General features: G+C 41.3%; 7 protein-coding genes across 7 annotated transcripts; 5 read left to right on the forward strand and 2 right to left on the reverse strand.

Moving 5' to 3' along the window:
• Positions 1-4,850: 4,850 nt before the first annotated feature.
• On the reverse strand, positions 4,851-5,269 carry LOC116805793. Its single transcript, XM_032740169.2, has 2 exons — positions 5,149-5,269; positions 4,851-5,091 (listed from the first exon to the last, which is right to left on the reverse strand). The coding sequence occupies exons 1-2, from the start codon at positions 5,151-5,153 to the stop codon at positions 4,911-4,913; spliced, it is 186 nt and encodes a 61-aa protein (XP_032596060.1). The 5' UTR covers positions 5,154-5,269; the 3' UTR covers positions 4,851-4,910.
• Positions 5,270-5,550: 281 nt separating this feature from the next.
• LOC6567733 (ultraviolet-B receptor UVR8) lies at positions 5,551-6,906 on the reverse strand. The gene is made up of 4 exons (XM_032740167.2): positions 6,785-6,906; positions 6,194-6,722; positions 6,063-6,138; positions 5,551-6,008 (listed from the first exon to the last, which is right to left on the reverse strand). The coding sequence occupies exons 1-4, from the start codon at positions 6,885-6,887 to the stop codon at positions 5,574-5,576; spliced, it is 1,143 nt and encodes a 380-aa protein (XP_032596058.1). The 5' UTR covers positions 6,888-6,906; the 3' UTR covers positions 5,551-5,573.
• A 189-nt stretch (positions 6,907-7,095) lies between these two features.
• LOC6567732 (ADP-ribosylation factor-like protein 3) lies at positions 7,096-8,272 on the forward strand. The gene is made up of 4 exons (XM_032740168.2): positions 7,096-7,157; positions 7,448-7,576; positions 7,637-7,768; positions 7,834-8,272. Exons 1-4 carry the CDS (start codon positions 7,155-7,157, stop codon positions 8,107-8,109), a joined length of 540 nt encoding a protein of 179 aa, XP_032596059.1. The 5' UTR covers positions 7,096-7,154; the 3' UTR covers positions 8,110-8,272.
• A 31-nt stretch (positions 8,273-8,303) lies between these two features.
• On the forward strand, positions 8,304-9,297 carry LOC6567731 (ADP-ribosylation factor-like protein 3). The gene is made up of 4 exons (XM_001993621.3): positions 8,304-8,500; positions 8,560-8,700; positions 8,756-8,992; positions 9,057-9,297. Exons 1-4 carry the CDS (start codon positions 8,354-8,356, stop codon positions 9,138-9,140), a joined length of 609 nt encoding a protein of 202 aa, XP_001993657.2. The 5' UTR covers positions 8,304-8,353; the 3' UTR covers positions 9,141-9,297.
• An 813-nt stretch (positions 9,298-10,110) lies between these two features.
• Positions 10,111-13,606, forward strand: LOC6567730. The gene is made up of 5 exons (XM_001993620.3): positions 10,111-11,345; positions 11,474-11,622; positions 12,466-12,745; positions 13,009-13,308; positions 13,402-13,606. Exons 1-5 carry the CDS (start codon positions 10,536-10,538, stop codon positions 13,480-13,482), a joined length of 1,620 nt encoding a protein of 539 aa, XP_001993656.1. The 5' UTR covers positions 10,111-10,535; the 3' UTR covers positions 13,483-13,606.
• Positions 13,607-15,142: 1,536 nt separating this feature from the next.
• Positions 15,143-16,156, forward strand: LOC6567729 (luciferin sulfotransferase). Its single transcript, XM_001993619.1, has 2 exons — positions 15,143-15,477; positions 15,541-16,156. Exons 1-2 carry the CDS (start codon positions 15,143-15,145, stop codon positions 16,154-16,156), a joined length of 951 nt encoding a protein of 316 aa, XP_001993655.1.
• An 877-nt stretch (positions 16,157-17,033) lies between these two features.
• Positions 17,034-18,311, forward strand: LOC6567728 (caspase). Its single transcript, XM_001993618.3, has one exon. The coding sequence runs from the start codon at positions 17,120-17,122 to the stop codon at positions 18,002-18,004; it is 885 nt and encodes a 294-aa protein (XP_001993654.1). The 5' UTR covers positions 17,034-17,119; the 3' UTR covers positions 18,005-18,311.
• Positions 18,312-18,513: the final 202 nt, after the last annotated feature.

Genomic DNA, 18,513 nt, shown 5'->3' on the forward strand with positions numbered 1-18,513 from the left:
TCAGGTTTGTGAATAGTTTTCAGTACATTCAAAGAGTATTTATAAATAAAAAGCCTGCCAATCTGTGGAATAATATTCACTGTATATTTCAAACGAAATTTGCTAAATCTTTCGATTATTTTATTCAGAATAATATGCCACATTGAAGTGCAACTACTAGAAACTGTGATTATTAGCTGGCAATGCTTACTAAAGCAGCGTCTGTTTGCAGTGTGAACTTTCCTGGAAGTGATTACAGCAGCTGCCCATAGCTTATGATCCCATAAGCGCATTAACGCCGGCAACATGAATCACCGAATTGCACAAACAAAAATAGAGTTGTGTGCGCGATACGTATACGCAGCGTGGCACCATTTGCCAAACAGCAAACAGCAGACGGCATGCCAAAAATACAACAAAAACAAAAACAACAACAAAAACAACAAGAAAAGCCGGCTGACTGCCGGCTGCCTGGTGCCACACATTTACCCAATGCCAATGCCACAGCGTGGAGGATGCAACAAAACGACTTCGAATCTGACGCTTTTGCTCTTTTTGTGTGTGCGTGTGTGTGTATGTGTGTTGATATGTTTGTGTGCGTGTTGCCATCATCGCCCCAATGCCATAGATATACATATACAGTTGCGATGCCGGCCTGGGCACGTTTGCGCCAAAAATAACAACCGCCAGACAAGCAGCCAGACGAGCAGCAGGGCAGCCAGGGCAGCCTGGCAAGCCTGGGCATCCGGCTCTGTGACCATGAATGGCCAACGGTTTTGGGCGTTTTGTTTGACCAAAAAGTGCAGCTAACGAAGGCGAAGGTCGAAACGCAGTCTGCCAACTGCCAAACAGCACAGAATTTCATTAGACAGACGCAATGCAAATGTGCAGCAGTTGCTGTTAAGTGGCTCTACAACTGCTGCTGCTGTTGCTGTTGCTGCTGTTGCTGCTGTTGTTGGTGTTGCTATTGTTGGTGGAGGATGTGGCAAGGGACGAGTTTCACTGGCCCAAAAGCGAAAGCGAAAGCTGTTGTCGGTGGCACGATGTGCGTGGGCCATGGAACCAGCCGCCGCGTAATCATATAATCTTGTCTTTATCATTGTTGTTGTTACTGTTGCTGCTGGTGCTGTTGCTGCTGTTGGTTATGTAAGTGACTTACTTCAATTAAGCATTGCTTTTGTGGGGCCAGGACAATCAAGTTGTCAACGCAATGCGCGTCCTTCTCATGGCATTTTAAGCAGCAAGAATGCTAATCGATTTATGTACATTAAAATAATCCAATTGAGTTGATATGTATTTATAGGACAGTTACGAAGAATGTCTCATAGGTGAGCATTAATAATTATTATTTAATTATTGTTTAATTATTTTTTGATTAATTCGGCATAATAATTATGTAATCAGCCCGAACTGTTCACTATTTGGCAATTCTTTCTTTTATTTCTGAGTAAAACACCTTTTAGTTTCTGTCATCCTGTTTATACGAAGAACTTTTATTATTATTAAGTAGTTCAGATTTGATCAACCAGGGATTATTTAGTTTAAGTTCCATATTATCGTTAAATACAAATTTCTAGCAAAATTCCGTATAAGACTAAATTTCACAAAAATGTTATTTTTGTTGGGCCAATGTTGCTCTTCTTATTTTCTATAAAAAAACAGACTTGAACTTACAATTTTACAATTTACAATGGCATTTTTGTTTCTCTTTTATTTGGCTGATTACAATCTGCCCAAATTGAAAGTTACTGTAAAGTCTAAATAGCAATTGTTTCGCTCGACTTTCAAAGTATAGCGAATAATGGTGGCAAACCGCTTTGAGAAGAGCAGTGGGACTATTTGCATGCCGTGTAAACGTATTTCAACTGCTTATTCGTACATTGCACAGTCACTTAACCCCACAAACACAACTGTACCAAAAAGAACAAAGCTACCCAAATGAAGGGCATATAAAAATGGTGCAGGGTACGAGTAAAAAACACACACACACACACACACGCACACACACGAAAACAAAAAAATGAGAAGAAAAACATACTTAGCCGTACGAAACGATAGGAGGATACGTAAAAAAGTTTGCCACTCAACGGCAGACGCCAACGCAGAGCCCAGAATGCAACTTGGCACACGTAGACAGGGGCCATGTGTGTGTGTGTGTGTGTTAGCGAGCGAGGACTGATAGGTGATGGGGTGTATATGTATTCAAACATGGATATATGCAAGCGGAGGCGGCAAGGTAGACAACTGGTAACAATAACGGCATTTTCGACGATGCAGAGCAGAGCAGCAACGGCAGCGACGGCAACGTTGACGAAAAGGACGCGCAGGATGAGAGCTGGTTGTCGTCGACGAGTTGCCAACAGCCACTTGACACTTCCGTCGTCACATGAATGGAGCCGTAAAAATGTGACGCTGCATTCGTTCCCCTCTCTCTCTCTTTCTGTCTCTCTCTCTCTCTCTCTCTCGCTTACACATTTTGATTTTTTTTATTTTCGGGCTAGTCGAGGGCAACTTTTTATTTGGGCAGCAATCTGAATAGAAGCGCTTTGCACACACACATAAATAAATGCATACGTATGTGTATATGTATATGTGTATGTGTATGTGTGCAAGTATGTATGAATAAAGCAAATACATTCGTGCATAATTTTTATGGCACGTCTATGGGGACTTGCAACGACTCTTTACATGTGTACATTTGGGATGCCAAAACGTTTTATGAACACGTTTCATATTTCGTTCTTTTTCTCTTTCTTTTTTTCCTTACACTTAATGTGGGCTTACAAGCTCCAAAGAGAAGTGTGTTTGGGGGTAGGGGGAATGTGTGCGGCAAGTCATTAGCGCAAATCCAAAGTGATGATTAGTTGAGGTGGCCAGGGGTGGTCAGTGGTTAGTGGTCAATGTACTACGCCCAAATGTAAATAGGCTGGGCGCCAAGGTAGGTCAGTGTTTGGGGTAATGGGTTATTGGTAAATGTGTTGAGGCCTGCTTCTTTGCGCAGCACAGCCAACAGCGAGAGTAGCAGCCAAGTAGCCAAGGAGTAGCCATTGTTTGTCTCGGGGGGCAGGCTATTGGGGTGCTATGTGCAACGTTGCATGCGGCACAGCACGCACTTGCAGCCTGTCGAAGGGGGGCAGCAAACAAGCCGAGCTGAGCATTTATTTTTTTATTTGTACTTTTCCTGTACTTTTTGGTTATGATTGACTGATTTCTGTTGAAACTTTGGCGTCTGCGGGCACGCATGAATTACAATTTTCGAGTAACGAAAACCACATGCACCTACACACACACACACACACACACATACATATACGCACACACACATACACAGAGATAAACACAGGGAGTGCCACAATTAGCACTTTTTGTGCTGGGCTGGTCGGATATTTCAAGTGGCTCTGATAAGCTGCAGAAACGGAAACTCAACCACATTCGCCTTGAGCCAGGCGCTTGAACTCAAACGCCCCCCCCCCCCCCACACACACGCCCTGCTTTTCGTTTCTACTTTCCCCTTTCGCCCACACTCTGTGGTGTTGGAGCGTCAGTGGCCTGGTAGCAAATAGTTTTGCGGCCTAAAAATGACACTTTCCGCCTTAGTATATTTTCTTTTTCTTTGCTTCTACGTTTTTTGTTGATAACAAAGTTTGCTCGAAAAATGGCGCTGTCATAAAAAAGTAAAGCCCAAAAGCAAAGCCTATTTGCGCACCGCATTCTGTCCGATCCGGTTGCTAGAACGAAGCGCACGGAGTGCGTTATAAGATAAACATTCGTTTTTACTTTTTTCATTTGGCAAATAACATAAAATCGTTGAACTCACTGCACGGCAGACAGATACGCATGGAGACAGAGATGGATGGGCCAAAGGGGAGCAATGAGAGCACTACGAGTGTAATACAAAATGGTTTAATACACACTCGGAAAAGAGTCGCCATCAAATTATGATAATCGCAATAAAATGATATGAAATGGCTACAAAATAATATTTTAATTGACAAAAAGTTTAATGAGAGAGTTCTGTCTACACAGACTACATTTTTCCAATAATATACTTGAAATATGTCTAAAGCGCTGAAAATTACAAATATTGTTTCTCAATATTAATTAATTAATTAATATTAGTAAAAGTGTACAGCGACACTTTCTTCTTATTTTCAATATTATAACATATTACAGAGCTTCTCTTTTTTGTTACTTATAATATTATCTTTTAATATTTTATTCAGTTCATACTCAAATAAAATTTCTCCAATATCCTGGAAGTGATACAAATTTTTTCTTAATTTTAGAAAGACACAACAGAAGAATTATACATCCTAAATAATAGGTTAAGTTACGCTTGGCGCGATTTCCTAAGTTTAACTGATTGTAAATCAAAAAATCTTAAGATTTAAGAAATGACGAACAACACTTTTATGAGAATTATATTAAAGTACTAATTTGTTATATTTCCTTTCTTATATTGGAAACCCATTTCACATATTTTTTTTATTATTATTTGTTTGCTTGTTTTTGGCTTTACTTCAATTCAATTAGAATTGTTTTAATTTATTAAAAAAGAGAAAAAACTAAAAATATGTGTGCATATCGTAAAGTCGCACATTAAACCCCTAAGCTACTCCAGTAATAACGAAATTATCACATTACTTTCCTAGAATTATATACACACACACACACACATACACTATACACATACAGGGACACACTTCAAACAAAGAAAGTCCCACCAAACCGTCGTCAGTCGGTGGGTGCGTCAGTTGGCGATTTAGTCGCCGATCTGAACCCCAAGTGCTGAAAAGTTGATTGCACTGCATGTCTGACTTATGCCAAAGTAAATATTGTTTAATAACAGTTTTAAAAATAAAATTACTGATTACACGACGACGACGACGACGAAAGCGACAACGACGTAGGCAATGGCATCGGCAGACCTATCACAATAAAGCAAGAAATATGCCAATCGGAGCGATGATCGGCAAGGCGAACTCGACAAATGTTCGATCCCTTTTGACCCACAGCATGGTGTATTCATCGCCCAGCGTATCCTGAATGCAGTTCATATAGATGCCCGGATAGAGCAAGGAGATCCCAATGCGCCACATCAGTGCGAAAGTTCTACGAAAAGTGAAATGGAATGTCAAAGGTCAGCAACTTAAATAACAAATGATTTACGCCATTATCTGCCCAGGCTTGCAATTTCCCCACTTAAATACTAATATTTATTGAGTTCGCTGCTTTAGTCAACTGTGACTGTTTTTATACACAGAACACAGAGTTTGCTTAGAATTTCAAAATTTCAAAATTGAGAATATTCTGCTTAACATTTAAGAATAAATCTCAGAAACATATTTTTAGCTTTTTTAAAAGAAAACTGAAAGCTGGTTTGAGTCTTGGCTAACGTATAAGCAAATACACAAAATGCTAGAATGAGCCGACTATACACGCAAAGTGCGTGCCATAGCAGCTAGCTTTAACATGTGCACACATAGAAGCGTTAATATTTTAAAAAGTCAAAATTCAATGCACATATGAAAGTTGAAATAATCAATCAAAATACAGATAAATACAAAATTGTTTTAAGACATAAAAATACGTATTTACTTAGACAACATAATTAATGTGGCCCAAGGACCACAAATCACATTATAATCGTAATTTGCAGGTGCATCGTAAATGGCTTCGAATTTGTCCAAATATGTCCGTTTTTCGAGCTGTTTGCCCAACTGACCATGGATTGTCCAGCCACTGCCCCAAACCCGACCACAGCTGCGCACCAGCAGCGTGTGCCGCGAGCCAGCACATATCCTTAAGGGTGAGCAGACAGCATCAGCATCCGCATCTTGAGCAGCTTCACAGCATTCGGGCAAATCATGCAGCTGAGGCAGTGGATAAACCGTGGGCTCCTTTAGCAAGCCACCGGGTTTCAGGACGCGCATACCCAGCTGACCATTGCAATTGGAGCCCCACGTATAGAGATCGCCAAATGCTGAAATTGCCGCACTATGCCAACCACCAGCGGCAATGTGTGTTATCTACAAGAAAAGTAGACAATAGATAAGGAGTGACGAATAATTGGCTTTGTTTACCTTAATGCCGGCAAGCGCGTCGATGAGTCGAGGCGTTTCTTGCACGCCCAATGCCTCGTGACCCAGTTGGCCGCGCCTGCAAGAAAAATCAGCATGAGAATTACACTCATATTTAAGGGTCCTCAACTCACAGGCCGTTGCCCCAGCTGTAGACATCTCCATTGCCGTTGAGCAAGATGGCATGCTCATTTCCACATTCCAGCTGCTGCACTCGCCACTGACGCACCGGAAACTGGTGCAGGCAACTGGGTATGCTGTAGATGGCATTCCCAGCACTGATGGCCACATTGATGTGCGAGCCACAGGCAATGTGAGTAATTTCACCTGGCGACCCACAAGCAATTCTCTTTGCATCTCCAAAAATAGTCCGCTTGGTGGCTGCTGCAATTGGAGGATTTTCCAATTTGATCTGCACCAGTTGCGCCCGTAACTTGGCTGCCAGCTTGAAGAGCTCGCCATTCTGCAGCAGCACCAGGCAATGGTTGTCACAGGCAGCCAGTGCTTTAATCCTCACAGCTGCCTCCACTTCCAGGCATTCCCCCGGCTGTGAGTCGAACAATCCTTGCAGAAATAGCCTTTGACCCACAGCATAAGCCGTGTAACGCCAGCATGGAGCAATTATCATTGGGTACTCATTGCTGTCGCGTGGAGTACATATTTCTAGAAGTAAATTGAAGGAATTTGGTGTGCGTAGGAAATTCGAACTGTTTTGCACTACGAACCGGTTAAGGCAACAACGGGACCGGAAGTGCGACAACTGTTGTTGTTTTTGTTGATATTATGCTGCCCAAATGCATTGAAGCCCGTAAATAGAAACTGTCGCATCTTCCGCTTGTCCAGAGAGCGGTTGCGCAGCGACGAGCACAGCGGGCAAGTGAGTGGTGAGGGGTAGGGGTTCCCCTCTACCTGCGGCGGTTGCTCTATTGTTTGGTCGACCGTTGTTTAGTTGCTAGCTAGCATTGCACCTGTAATGTTGTCTTTGGTGGTGATTTCTAAATTTCCAACTCGAATCGTGTTCAAATTGAAGTGCTAAAATTAGTGCTCGTATTTAACTGATCGTGCTGCATATTTATTTATTGTTATTTTAAAAAAATGGTAATTTTGCCAGCTTGTAAAACTGATTATCTAACATGTGGCTATAACCGTAATTAAAATATTGAAATTGCTTCTTATTATCCAATTTAATATTTGTTTATTATTTGTTGTTGTCATGGAAACTCGTGCAACTGCTGGTATCGATAACTTTTGCATGTACAACAGCTGAGTACAAAAAGTGTGACCAGCTGAGTAGCACTCAAAATAGTATCGATATTTAAAGTTTACCCGCCAATTGATAAGATTTTAAAATACAACTTTTTTCTTGTTTTTCTTGTGTGCAATTTTAGGGACTTTTATCGCTGTTGCGCAAACTTCGCCCGAATCCTGAGAAGGAGGCGCGTATTTTGCTGCTTGGCTTGGACAATGCCGGCAAGACAACAATTCTCAAACAACTGGCCTCTGAGGATATTGAAACGGTGAGTATAATGGAGCAGATGCGCTTTTGCTTTCCTAATAGTCGTTGCAATAATTCACAGGTGACGCCTACTGCGGGCTTCAACATTAAATCGGTAGCAGCAGATGGCTTCAAGCTGAACGTGTGGGACATTGGCGGTCAATGGAAGATACGACCATATTGGAAGAACTACTTTGCCAATACAGATGTTTTGGTAATCCAGAAATTTCTCCAAGTTTCATAAACAATTGAAATATTAAAATATTTCTGTAATTTAAGATCTACGTCATCGACTGCACGGATCGCTCACGTCTTAAGGAGACGGGCAGTGAACTATTTGAGATGCTGATGGACAACCGATTGAAGAAAGTGCCGCTTCTGGTCTTTGCCAACAAGCAGGACTTGCCCAATGCGATGACCGCCTCCGAAGTGGCCGAGGCACTGGGTCTGGTGCAATTGGAAGAGCGCACTTGGGAAATCAGAGCATGCACAGCTGTCGATGGCACGGGCATCAAGGAGGGCATGGACTGGGTGTGCAAAAATATGAAAAAATAAAATTGTAATTATAAGATTAATGCAATCAACGTATACCTTTGGCCAGTAGAAATTAATGCAAAATATGCATATTGTGAACGAAACCAATGATTAGTGCACATATCAATGCTTAGTTATGTGAAATAAAATAAATAAAAGTAGCGTAAGCATTTCAGATCTAAAAGTTTAAGCTTAACCAGTTTTTAAAACTCAGTAGTAGCACGTTTAAGGCTCACACCTAAAAAGTAAGCAAAACATTCAATAAATGTCCAATTTAAGCAAAAGGGTCAATTCGTTCCTCGCCTTATTCCGAAAGAAGCCAGAGCAGGAATTTAATCTGCTAATCTTGGGCCTTAACCATGCCGGCAAAACAACTCTGGCTGCCCGCATAGGTTCAGAATCTGAGGAAGCAGTAAGAACATAAAAATTATAAAATATCTATCGAAAATGATTTGCGATTTCTTTTCCAAGATAAGGAGCATTACTCCCACAACCAATCAGACCGAAAAGCATTTGAGATTTAAAAAGTTAAAGGTTTGCATGCGTGACGTGAGTGGTCAATGGAGGATGCGTCAGACGTGGCATACCTATTACCAAGAGGCCAATGTCCTGGTATTAGCCAAAATTTGTTAGCAGTTCCAAAAGTCTAAGCAAATATATTCCACAGATCTTTGTCGTCGATAGCACCGATGCGTTTCGCTTGGCCGAGGCACGCTGTGAGCTGTGCGATGTGCTGCTGGACGAGCGACTGTCCGAGGTGCCACTGCTGATCTTGGCCAACAAGCAGGATGCACTGGGTGCTCTGCCCAGTGCCATAATAACGGACTTGTTGGGCCTCAGACAGTTGGGGGGTCGCCTCTGGCACATACAAGAGTGCTCTGCGCTGGGAAACGATGGCATCGATGTAAGTATGAAATTCGGAACTGAATCTATCTATATATCTTCAAATTACACATTTCCCATGCCAGATCATCAATAATTGGATATACACAAGACTAAAACAACTACGGCCAAAAAGCTTATTTCGAAAACTTTTAATCCCTAGTTTCTAGCCAACATAAGTTGTTCCTAGCTTAAATTAATTTATGTAACTGGCACGAAATAATCCATTCACGTCGAATAGTATTCTACAAATGGGGCGTGACACAGAATAAGCCAGAGAGACAAAGAACAAGAGAGAGAGAGAGAGAATTCCAGACGAAATATATAAAGTGCCTCATCCATTTAATTTCAGTTAAAAAATTTGCATCAAAAACTATAAAAGCAGAAAAGAAAAAAAGTTGAGACATTTTTAAAGAGAAACTCCACTTGACACAACGAAAGCGAAATACACTTTGAACTTTTCGGAAGAACCACAATGAAGATCAAACATGATTAATTACTTCGTATCGAAACTCGTTATAAATTGAAGCTGTGATATTTATAAAAAGAAAGAACAATATATAAATATAAAATAAAAATAATCATGATCAGTTAAAATTGTAGTAATACAAACAAGTTGACAGAATGTTAATGCCCGCGACTGAGTAACTTTTTAAGGCACAGTCTTTTATTTATATTTATTTAGACTTGTAAGTATTGTCGTAATATAATAACTTTCTGCGTGATTATGTTTGTATTCATGCACAAAGAACCAATGAAGCTGAAGATGATGGAAAACATTGACTTTGACCACGCCATGCCCCCAAGAGTTTTTTCAAAGCTACACACAACATGAGTGTGTGCGTTAAAAAGAAAGTGGGTAGAAAATATAAACAAAATGTAATCCTACAACAGTGCCATAGAACAGCGCAAAAGCATTTCTCATGAATACACTTACACACACACACACACATTCACATAGTAGTAGATTCAGGTACATATTTTACATTAAATTTGTATGCGGGCAGCAAACTGACGTGGCCATCCCGCAAAGTGCAGACGTAAAGAATGACAAGATGGAGAGAGAGTGCGCAAAAGAAAGATGGAGAGAGAGAAGGAGAGAGAGAAAGAGGAGCGCAAAAAAAGCGATCACAGCTGAGCAAACACACAAATCGTTGCAACATGTTGGTCGGGCTCACAGACGGGCGACTTAAGAAGTGTTACAAACTGTCTCCGAGCCACAGAAGAAAGAAAGTTTTCGGCTGAGCTGGCTGTGCCTTACACGCTGCGCTACGGCTTTATTTTATATCCCACTCTGTTAAAAGAACAGCAGCGCATTTTGCCGCTTTGCCTTGCAATTTTCAAGCGGTTTTTATTTTGCGCAGTGAAGCGTCGTTCGCGTTACTTTTGTTGTTACTTCTGTTGTTGTTGTTGTCGCTGTCGTCGTCATCGTATCCGTTTTCGTCGCTGCGTTGCTTAATTGGCCCAGCAAAAAAGGCAATAATAGCAAAGCAAGCAAGCTAAAAACAAAATATAAGAAAAAAAAAGTATCTCAAGTGTGTGATTGTGAAAGTTCCTGCCCAAAAATGTACATGAAACGAGCGGTGTTTCTGCTGGCGCTGCTCTGCGTCCAGCCCTATGGCCATTTGGCCAGCGAGGATGAGTCCAATCCGCTGCTGGACATGGCCTCCATGTTCATACAGGAGGCTTTGTCCAATCAGAATGGCGGTGGCGGTGGTGCTGCTGCTGCTGGCGGCGGCGGTGGCGGTGGTGCTGCTGGACTGGCAGGTGTCGCCTCCCTCATTGGCAGCTTTATGCAGGCGAATGGAAAAGGCGCTGCTGGCGGCGGCGCCGGCGGCGGTGGTGCCATGCAAATCCTTGCCAGCCTGGGCAGTCTGTTGGCCAACAATGCACGCGGCGGCAATGGTGGTGGCGGTGGCTTCGATCCATCCATCATTAGCAATGTCCTGGAAATGTTCACACAAGGCGATGACGAGGATTCAGGCACTGCACAGAAACGTAGCAACGGCAACGGCGGCGGCGCCGAATCTGGCATTGGCCTAGACACAATTCTACAAGTAGCATCCGCCTTCATGAACACCCAAGGCGGTGGCGAAGCCCCGGCCACACAGAGCCATCATCATCATCAACAGAAGAGATCCTCGCCCGAGGAGCCGGAGGCGGAAAATGGTTTCATGAACCTGTTACCGCTGATAATGCAGGCAGTCAGCTCATTTGCCGGTCCCGAGGGTCAGATTACTCAGGAGAAACACAAGAATCATGCCTGGGTGTTGCCACCCTTCCTGGAGCATATTCATGTGATGTGGGATCACTTCTCCAACTCGGAACTAGCCGATGCACTGTATGAAAAGTCAGGCGTTAATAAAATAATGAAGGTAAATACTACGAATTATTTGCCAAAAAACTTATGAAAACCTAAAAAAAAAATTCATAAAATGATTTAAAGTTTCAATTGAAATAATTAATCGATTCACTTAACTTTGATATATTTGTCATTTTATAGGGCTTCAAGGGTCGCGATGGTAAAGTGGATTATGACAAGCTATTCGAGTCTCTGAACAATCAATCCTTCCGTCGTCGCTGGATCAAGTCGGCCACATTATATTTGGCTGATTGGACCAGCTATTTAGCCAATCCCGAAAATTATCTAAGGTGAGTGTGTGTCGCAGCTTTTTACATCTATTGAAATTCTTAGACATGTTGTGGCAAAGTCGTGAATTGTGAATCACGTTGTGCTTTCTTAACGGTTTACGGCTGTTTAGCACCTGGCTGTGATACGATTCGGATTCTGAGCGTTACGTCTAAATGCAATACAAATGCGAGCAACATTGGCTCGAACAGCTGCCACTTATTGTGGTTGCTGTTGAGTTACCGTTAACTACTGCAACCTGTTTGGCATCGAACATGTTTGAAGCTCTCTTGCGCTGCTTACCTTTTGACACACTTTTGGTGCTGACGCTTTTAGAACATGTCTGTTAATCTGCCTGGTCAACAAGAAGTTAAAAAATAAAAATCCAACTTCAATTCCTGGGTTCAGGTTTTTGGGCTTTGAATTTGGCTTTAGCTTTGTGTGTGCTGTGTGTGTGTGTGTGTGCTTTAGATACAAAGTTGATGGCATCATTAAAACATACAAATAAACAAAAACATGGTACGGCCAAGCAGAACGGTTCATTGTGAATGCGATGTAAGAATGTAGTTGGGAGAACCGGTTTGATCAGGAAGTGTGCCGAAGGCAAAGTACAAGTCGAATGTTTGGGCTATTTGGGTCAAGCCAGCAAACCAACATCAATATATAAATGCATACATAAATAAATTCATATATACATTTTTCGAATTTTTCGCATCTTGTACGCCTCATCATTATTAGACAACAACAACAAATAACTTCCACTTTCTAGCGGCCCTTTCACTTGACAATGCTGCGTCATTATGGCCAACAAACAACAACTCATCAACTCAATTGTTAAATTCTTCTGTTTATTCCACTTTCCACAGATATTTCCAGACGGCGCAAATCATGTTTAATGGCCTATTAAAGTCTCAAGGTTATCCCAAGCAAACCTATTTCGATCCGGCACGCCCCAGCGAAACAATATCCAACCTATTGAACCATGTGGCCAAGCATCATTTGAATGTGAAAATCGACTCGCGACAATATGTGAAGCCAGCCGTCGGCTATGCCAAGGAGCTGCTGAAACTGGGCCAAGCACGTGGTCTGCTGCAGTTCAATGCCACCGAGATCAGTGATAGATTAACGGACACGCTCAACCTGGAGGTAAGCATGCTAACAGAATTGTATTCCTAAGCAATTAACACGCCACTTGCTGCTCTACAACTAAAGCAAAAACAAAAACAAAAAAAAAACTAAACTAAACCAACAGATAGCACAAATTAAATTAATTACGCTACAATTTTCTCTTTTGTTTTCCATGGCGCACGCATCCATCCCCAACAACCAACGAACCAACCAAACAACCCACAATACAAATCGACAAACAACAAACAAACATTCAACATTCAACATTGAACATCCAACAGGTTATCGAACCGGTGCTAAAAGTCCATCGCGCCTACAGATACATCTCGAAGTCGCCGCAATGTGATCGCTATGTGCTCTGCCAGCTAAATGCAGCTGCATTGGAGCAGCAAAAGCAACAACAAGAGCAGCAACAGTCCAAGAAAATATCAACTAACTCTTCGGCTGCCGGTCTCATTGCCGGTGTTAGTCCGAAAATTGTTAAGATCGGCAGCATGGGTGCAGCGATCTTCATTAGCACAGAAACCGGTACACCATTCTGGACGCTATTCGGTGTAATCAATGCGCCATATAATTGCGAGGTGAGTCCACAATCACAGTCACATTCACATCCGCTTAACCAGCAACATTCGAATTGTAACCGTTACTTTTCTTTCGAAATTCATTGAAAACAGGAGAAATATCCAGTGGACTGCATTGGGTTCCATGAGGGCGAGGCCAAGGTGACCACGGAATACGTACACAACGAATTGTAGTTAAACTGATACTGCCAACAGGACTGTTAAGAGTGCTTCTTAGGACGAATTAGTTGTAATTGACTTAATGATTTCATGTGTACATAGTATTACGGATCGCAATAAATTTTAATTTAATTGATAATTTCAGCAATTGAGTGATTTAAAAGGAAACTTCATTAAATCAAACAACTTTCTCTAATAAAATTCAAAAGTATTTATTAACCAGAGAGAGAGAACGCTTTGCCTAATCTAACCTAATTTTGAATTCGTTTCTTTTGGAATCGATTGTGATTACAATTGCATGTCCTATTTATAAGTCCAAGGAACTTGTGAATAATATATGAATAATTACGTTATAGGCTTAAATATAGGATTCATCCAGCGACAACCTTACAACCAAGGAAATTCATTCGAAAATCGATTTCGTTTTGACAAAGTTATAATATAATCCTTTCCGTATTGATAGTTAATAATACAACTCTTACCTAATCCTTCCCATATGTGCACTTCATGATACAACGATGTGAGGCTTTACATACTTTTTGCTTTTAAAATGGGTCGTTATAAATTCGGATTGGTTGGTACTCAAACTAATTATTGTCTGTAAGGGTCTGCAATTTACTATCATCTTTTTCAAGCAATTTTCACCTCTCTGTTTCCACCAAAACAATCAACTTTACGCTTTGCTAACGTCGATTTGCCGGTTGTGTACAATGAAGATATGAAGATAATAATTGTAAATTATTCCGCTTGGACGTAAATAAAGCCAACTGAGCAAAACTTTACAGTTTGAGTGAGGAAAGTTTTGGGAAAATACAGCACTCTTTTTATACACTGAACCCATTGAAAATGGGTAAAATGGCTATAATGGTTTTATGCGGCTGAAAAAAGAATCTGCATTATTAGAAGGTATACATTTGTGATCAGGTTCAATAGCTGAGTCGATATAGCCATGTCCGTCTGTGCGTCTCGGACACTAAGAACTGTACCATATAGGAATATAATTTACTACATTTTATCGATAACTGTCTCCATTACTCGAATATATATTTATATTTTGATTTCCGATATCTAAAAATCCCAAAAATTTTAAAGGCAGAGGCCTATAAATAATACCTCTAAGCAGACAACATCAAGAATATAAATAAAATTCAATACTTGTGCAAAACAAATGAGAAATGAGATATGAATTTTTCCCGTGTCCAAACACTTTCTTAACATACTGTATATGCACCCGTTTTTCAGTTTGTCGACAGTCAGTTCGGGTTAGCTCGGGCGCTGCGCTGCCTTTGTTTTTATTTTACTTTTCAGTGGCAGTGCCAGCCATAAGAAATGAGTGCACTTCCAAGCATGCTCACATTTGGGTGGAAAACTTTTTAAAAGGAAATATGACAATAAGACTATAATATATTTAACAGGGTATATGGTAGTCGAGCCCACTCGACTACAGCATTCTTACTTGTTTCGTTGGTAGGGTAGATATTTAATGCACTTTACAAAAACAAAGATTGCATTGAGCCGGTTTTGGCACAAGCCCATTCAAGTTGCGGAACTCTTAGATGGATTCCCGTCGACGTCACTTTCACCGCACGTTTGGGCTCAGTTTTCACTTGAAGTTTGGTGTTGGAAGTCAGTAGACTGCAGCTATTGAAGGCCAACGGTAGCAACTCCAATTGCCATGCAGCTCATCTATCGAGAACTGGATGCGGATATTGTGCGTCGCACAAATGCCGTATTTCCTGCGCAGAATTGCTTTGTGGAAGTGTTGCCCGGTCATCTGATCATTCCACGCAAATATATCGAGGTAGGTGAATCAATCCGCAGTCTGCCCGTCTACGAGGACGATGTGTGGATGGTGTCGTATCCACGCACCGGCTCGACATGGGCCCAAGAGATGGTCTGGCTGCTGGGCAATCAGTTGGACTATGAAGCTGCCAAGCAGGATCTACGTATACGTTCGCCATTGATTGAGCTGTCCGCGCTATTTAGCACCGATCATCATCAGTGGGTGGCGTACGTAAAAAGTTCAATATTTTTCTTATGATTTAATCTAAATAGATATTTGGCATTTCACAGTGATTCTTATGGAAGTACAGTTGAGCAGGTGCGCAATTTGCCACGTCCACGCTATGCCCGATCCCATCTATCCTGGCAGCTGCTTCCCGAGCAATTTGAAACCGTCAAGCCCAAGATTGTGTACACAGCTCGCAATCCTAAAGATGTGTGCGTGTCTTATTATCATTATTGCAAACTGCTGCATGGCATCAATGGTGACTTTGAGCAATTTGTGGAACTGTTTTTGGACGGTCACACACCCATCGGTTCCTACTGGCGGCATGTGCTGCCGTTCTGGAAGCGCAGCTTCGATGACAACGTCTTGTTCATCAAATACGAGGACATGATCCGCGATTTGCCCGCTGTGGTTAAGCACTGTGCCAAGTTCCTGAACGTCTCCACACAACTTGACAATGCCCAATTGCAACGCATTTGTGAGCATTTGCGATTTGACAGTATGCAAAGCAATAAAGCCATCAATCTGGAGAAGCATCTGCCCCAGCAGGACATCAAATTTATACGCAAGGGCAAAATTGGCGACTGGCGGGATTACATGACCGATGAAATATCAACACGATTTGATTCCTGGTGCGACGAACATTTCCGGGGGAGTGGCTTGACATTTGATTACGAATAACCCATTTTGACAACAATGCTATACTTTATGCTTCAATATATGACTATCACAAGTAATATTAAAAGAGTTCGCCTTCCAACAAACTAATCAGTAACTCAATATCAAATTTGCCGGATTTTTGTCCAGCTATTCTGGGTGTCTTGCTTCATTGGATCATAAAATATAGTTAGTAAATACAACAAATATTTGCATTTGTATACTATCTATCGGGACACCGAAAATTTCATATCATTGGAGGCAAGAGTCAAATTGCTGTCATCTAAATTTGGTTATAATCCGACTGATTATTTCTCGGAAAGCTGTTTGATATAGTAGCATGATCCCAATGATTTGTTGTGACTGCCGCTTTCCCTTGTGACAACAACTGGTTCTCGCAACTTTCCAATTAACAAAACTTTTGTAAATAAAAAAAGAACAATGAAGAGTTTTTCGCATTTGCAGCACGAGCATGAGGCTTATTTTTAATCACGAGCACTTCGTGGAGTCCACACTGAATCCCCGTGGACTGAGAGAGTTTGACACACGTGCGCAAGCACATCATAAAAAATAGTATCTGAATAGAATTACCTTTCAATATTCTAACAGTTTGAAGCCTGTTTTCAGATTGTCCGTTGGAGTCAAGAAAGTTCAATTTTTTTCAGTTCGAAACGCATATATCATTGGAATATTCCAACTTTATTTTTCCCGCGAATTGTTTTAAGTGATCAGAAATTAGCTTAAAATAATTTTAAAAACATTGAGTTATCGATGTTACATCGATGTTTCGTCCACCACTAGTTCTCGCAAAGTGCGAACTATTAAAATTTTGCTAACCACAAAAAGATAAGAAGTTTAACATTTTTCTTCTGTTTCGCATCAAAAACCACGCAGTTCAATTTTACAATTGAGGCCAAAAACAACTGAAGCAATAAAAAAGATATCGAGTCCACCGATCAGGTTGGGACTAGAATCGAAGACACAAACATGGGCGACACAACCGATGCTCTCGGATCGCTCGTTACACATCACAATGCCTTAAACACACCCAGCACCAGACCTGACTATGTGACCAAAATAACCACCAACCGATTTGCATCCCAGTACAATATGACGCACAAACATCGAGGCATGGCACTCATTTTCAATCACGAGCACTTCGATAATAACTTGCAGGCGGCCCGTACTGGCACCAACCTGGACTGTGCAAAACTGACGCATGTGCTGGAGCAGCTGGACTTCGATGTCACCACGTATAAGGACTATCGTTATGAGGAGATCTTAAGTACCGTGAAGTATGCGGCAGCACAGAAACACGATGATAACGACTGCATTCTGGTGGCCATTCTCTCCCACGGCGGAATGGGCTACATCCATGCGAGGGATGAGATATATAAGCTGGACGAAGTTTGGACTTGCTTCACAGCCGAAAATTGTCCTTCGCTGGCTACAAAGCCGAAGCTCTTCTTCATACAGGCCTGTATGGGTGATCGCTTGGATGCAGGAGTCAAAATGCAGATGAAGCGTATCGAAACCGATGGCGACTCCAAAATGAGCTATAAGATACCCAATCATGCGGACTTCCTCATTGCCTACTCGACCGTACCGGGCTTCTACTCGTGGCGGAACAAAGAGAAGGGCAGTTGGTTCATACAGAGCCTCTGCGAGCAACTGGCTTCCAATGGCAAACGTCTGGACATACTCACCTTGCTCACCAGAGTTTGCCAGCGTGTCGCCCATGACTTTGAGTCCAACAATTCGAAGGAACCTGAATTCGATCAGAAGAAGCAAACACCTTGCATTAACACAATGCTAACGCGCATATTGCTGTTCAACGATAAGAAAAAGACCCCTGTAGCTGCAGCTAACTGATTGTCTTGGGGATTAGTTGCTGCGTGGACTGACTAACTCATTAGCATTGTGATATATAGAAACGTTAGCCATGCGACAGCCAAACCAAGATTTTTAAAGTCAAATAATACTCAAGCATCCAAAGTCTGTTTCTAACTCGTTACAACTACCAAATAATATCAACAGTGATGCATTTGAAATGACCGCCTGCTGCCACATAAATTTCAAAGTCTATTTTGTGATAAACAATTAATTTAGCTGCCCCACTTCACAGCTACAGTTAACTCTGGAATAACGAACAAAATCGGCTATACTTAATATTTTACTATATAGTATTTTATATATATATATACTACATAATATTTTACTATATAGTATTTTATATATATATATACTACATAATATTTTACTATATAGTATATATATTCATTCCTCAAACTGTGAACAATAAACAAAAACACATATATATTTTATATTTACCATTATGTATATTATCTGTATTTATCTGGGACTTCGAACTGTTACCCAGT

The sequence above is a fragment of the Drosophila grimshawi genome, unplaced genomic scaffold, assembly GCF_018153295.1.
Source record: "Drosophila grimshawi isolate 15287-2541.00 unplaced genomic scaffold, ASM1815329v1 contig_311, whole genome shotgun sequence".
In the NCBI taxonomy this organism is placed as follows: domain Eukaryota; kingdom Metazoa; phylum Arthropoda; class Insecta; order Diptera; family Drosophilidae; genus Drosophila; species Drosophila grimshawi.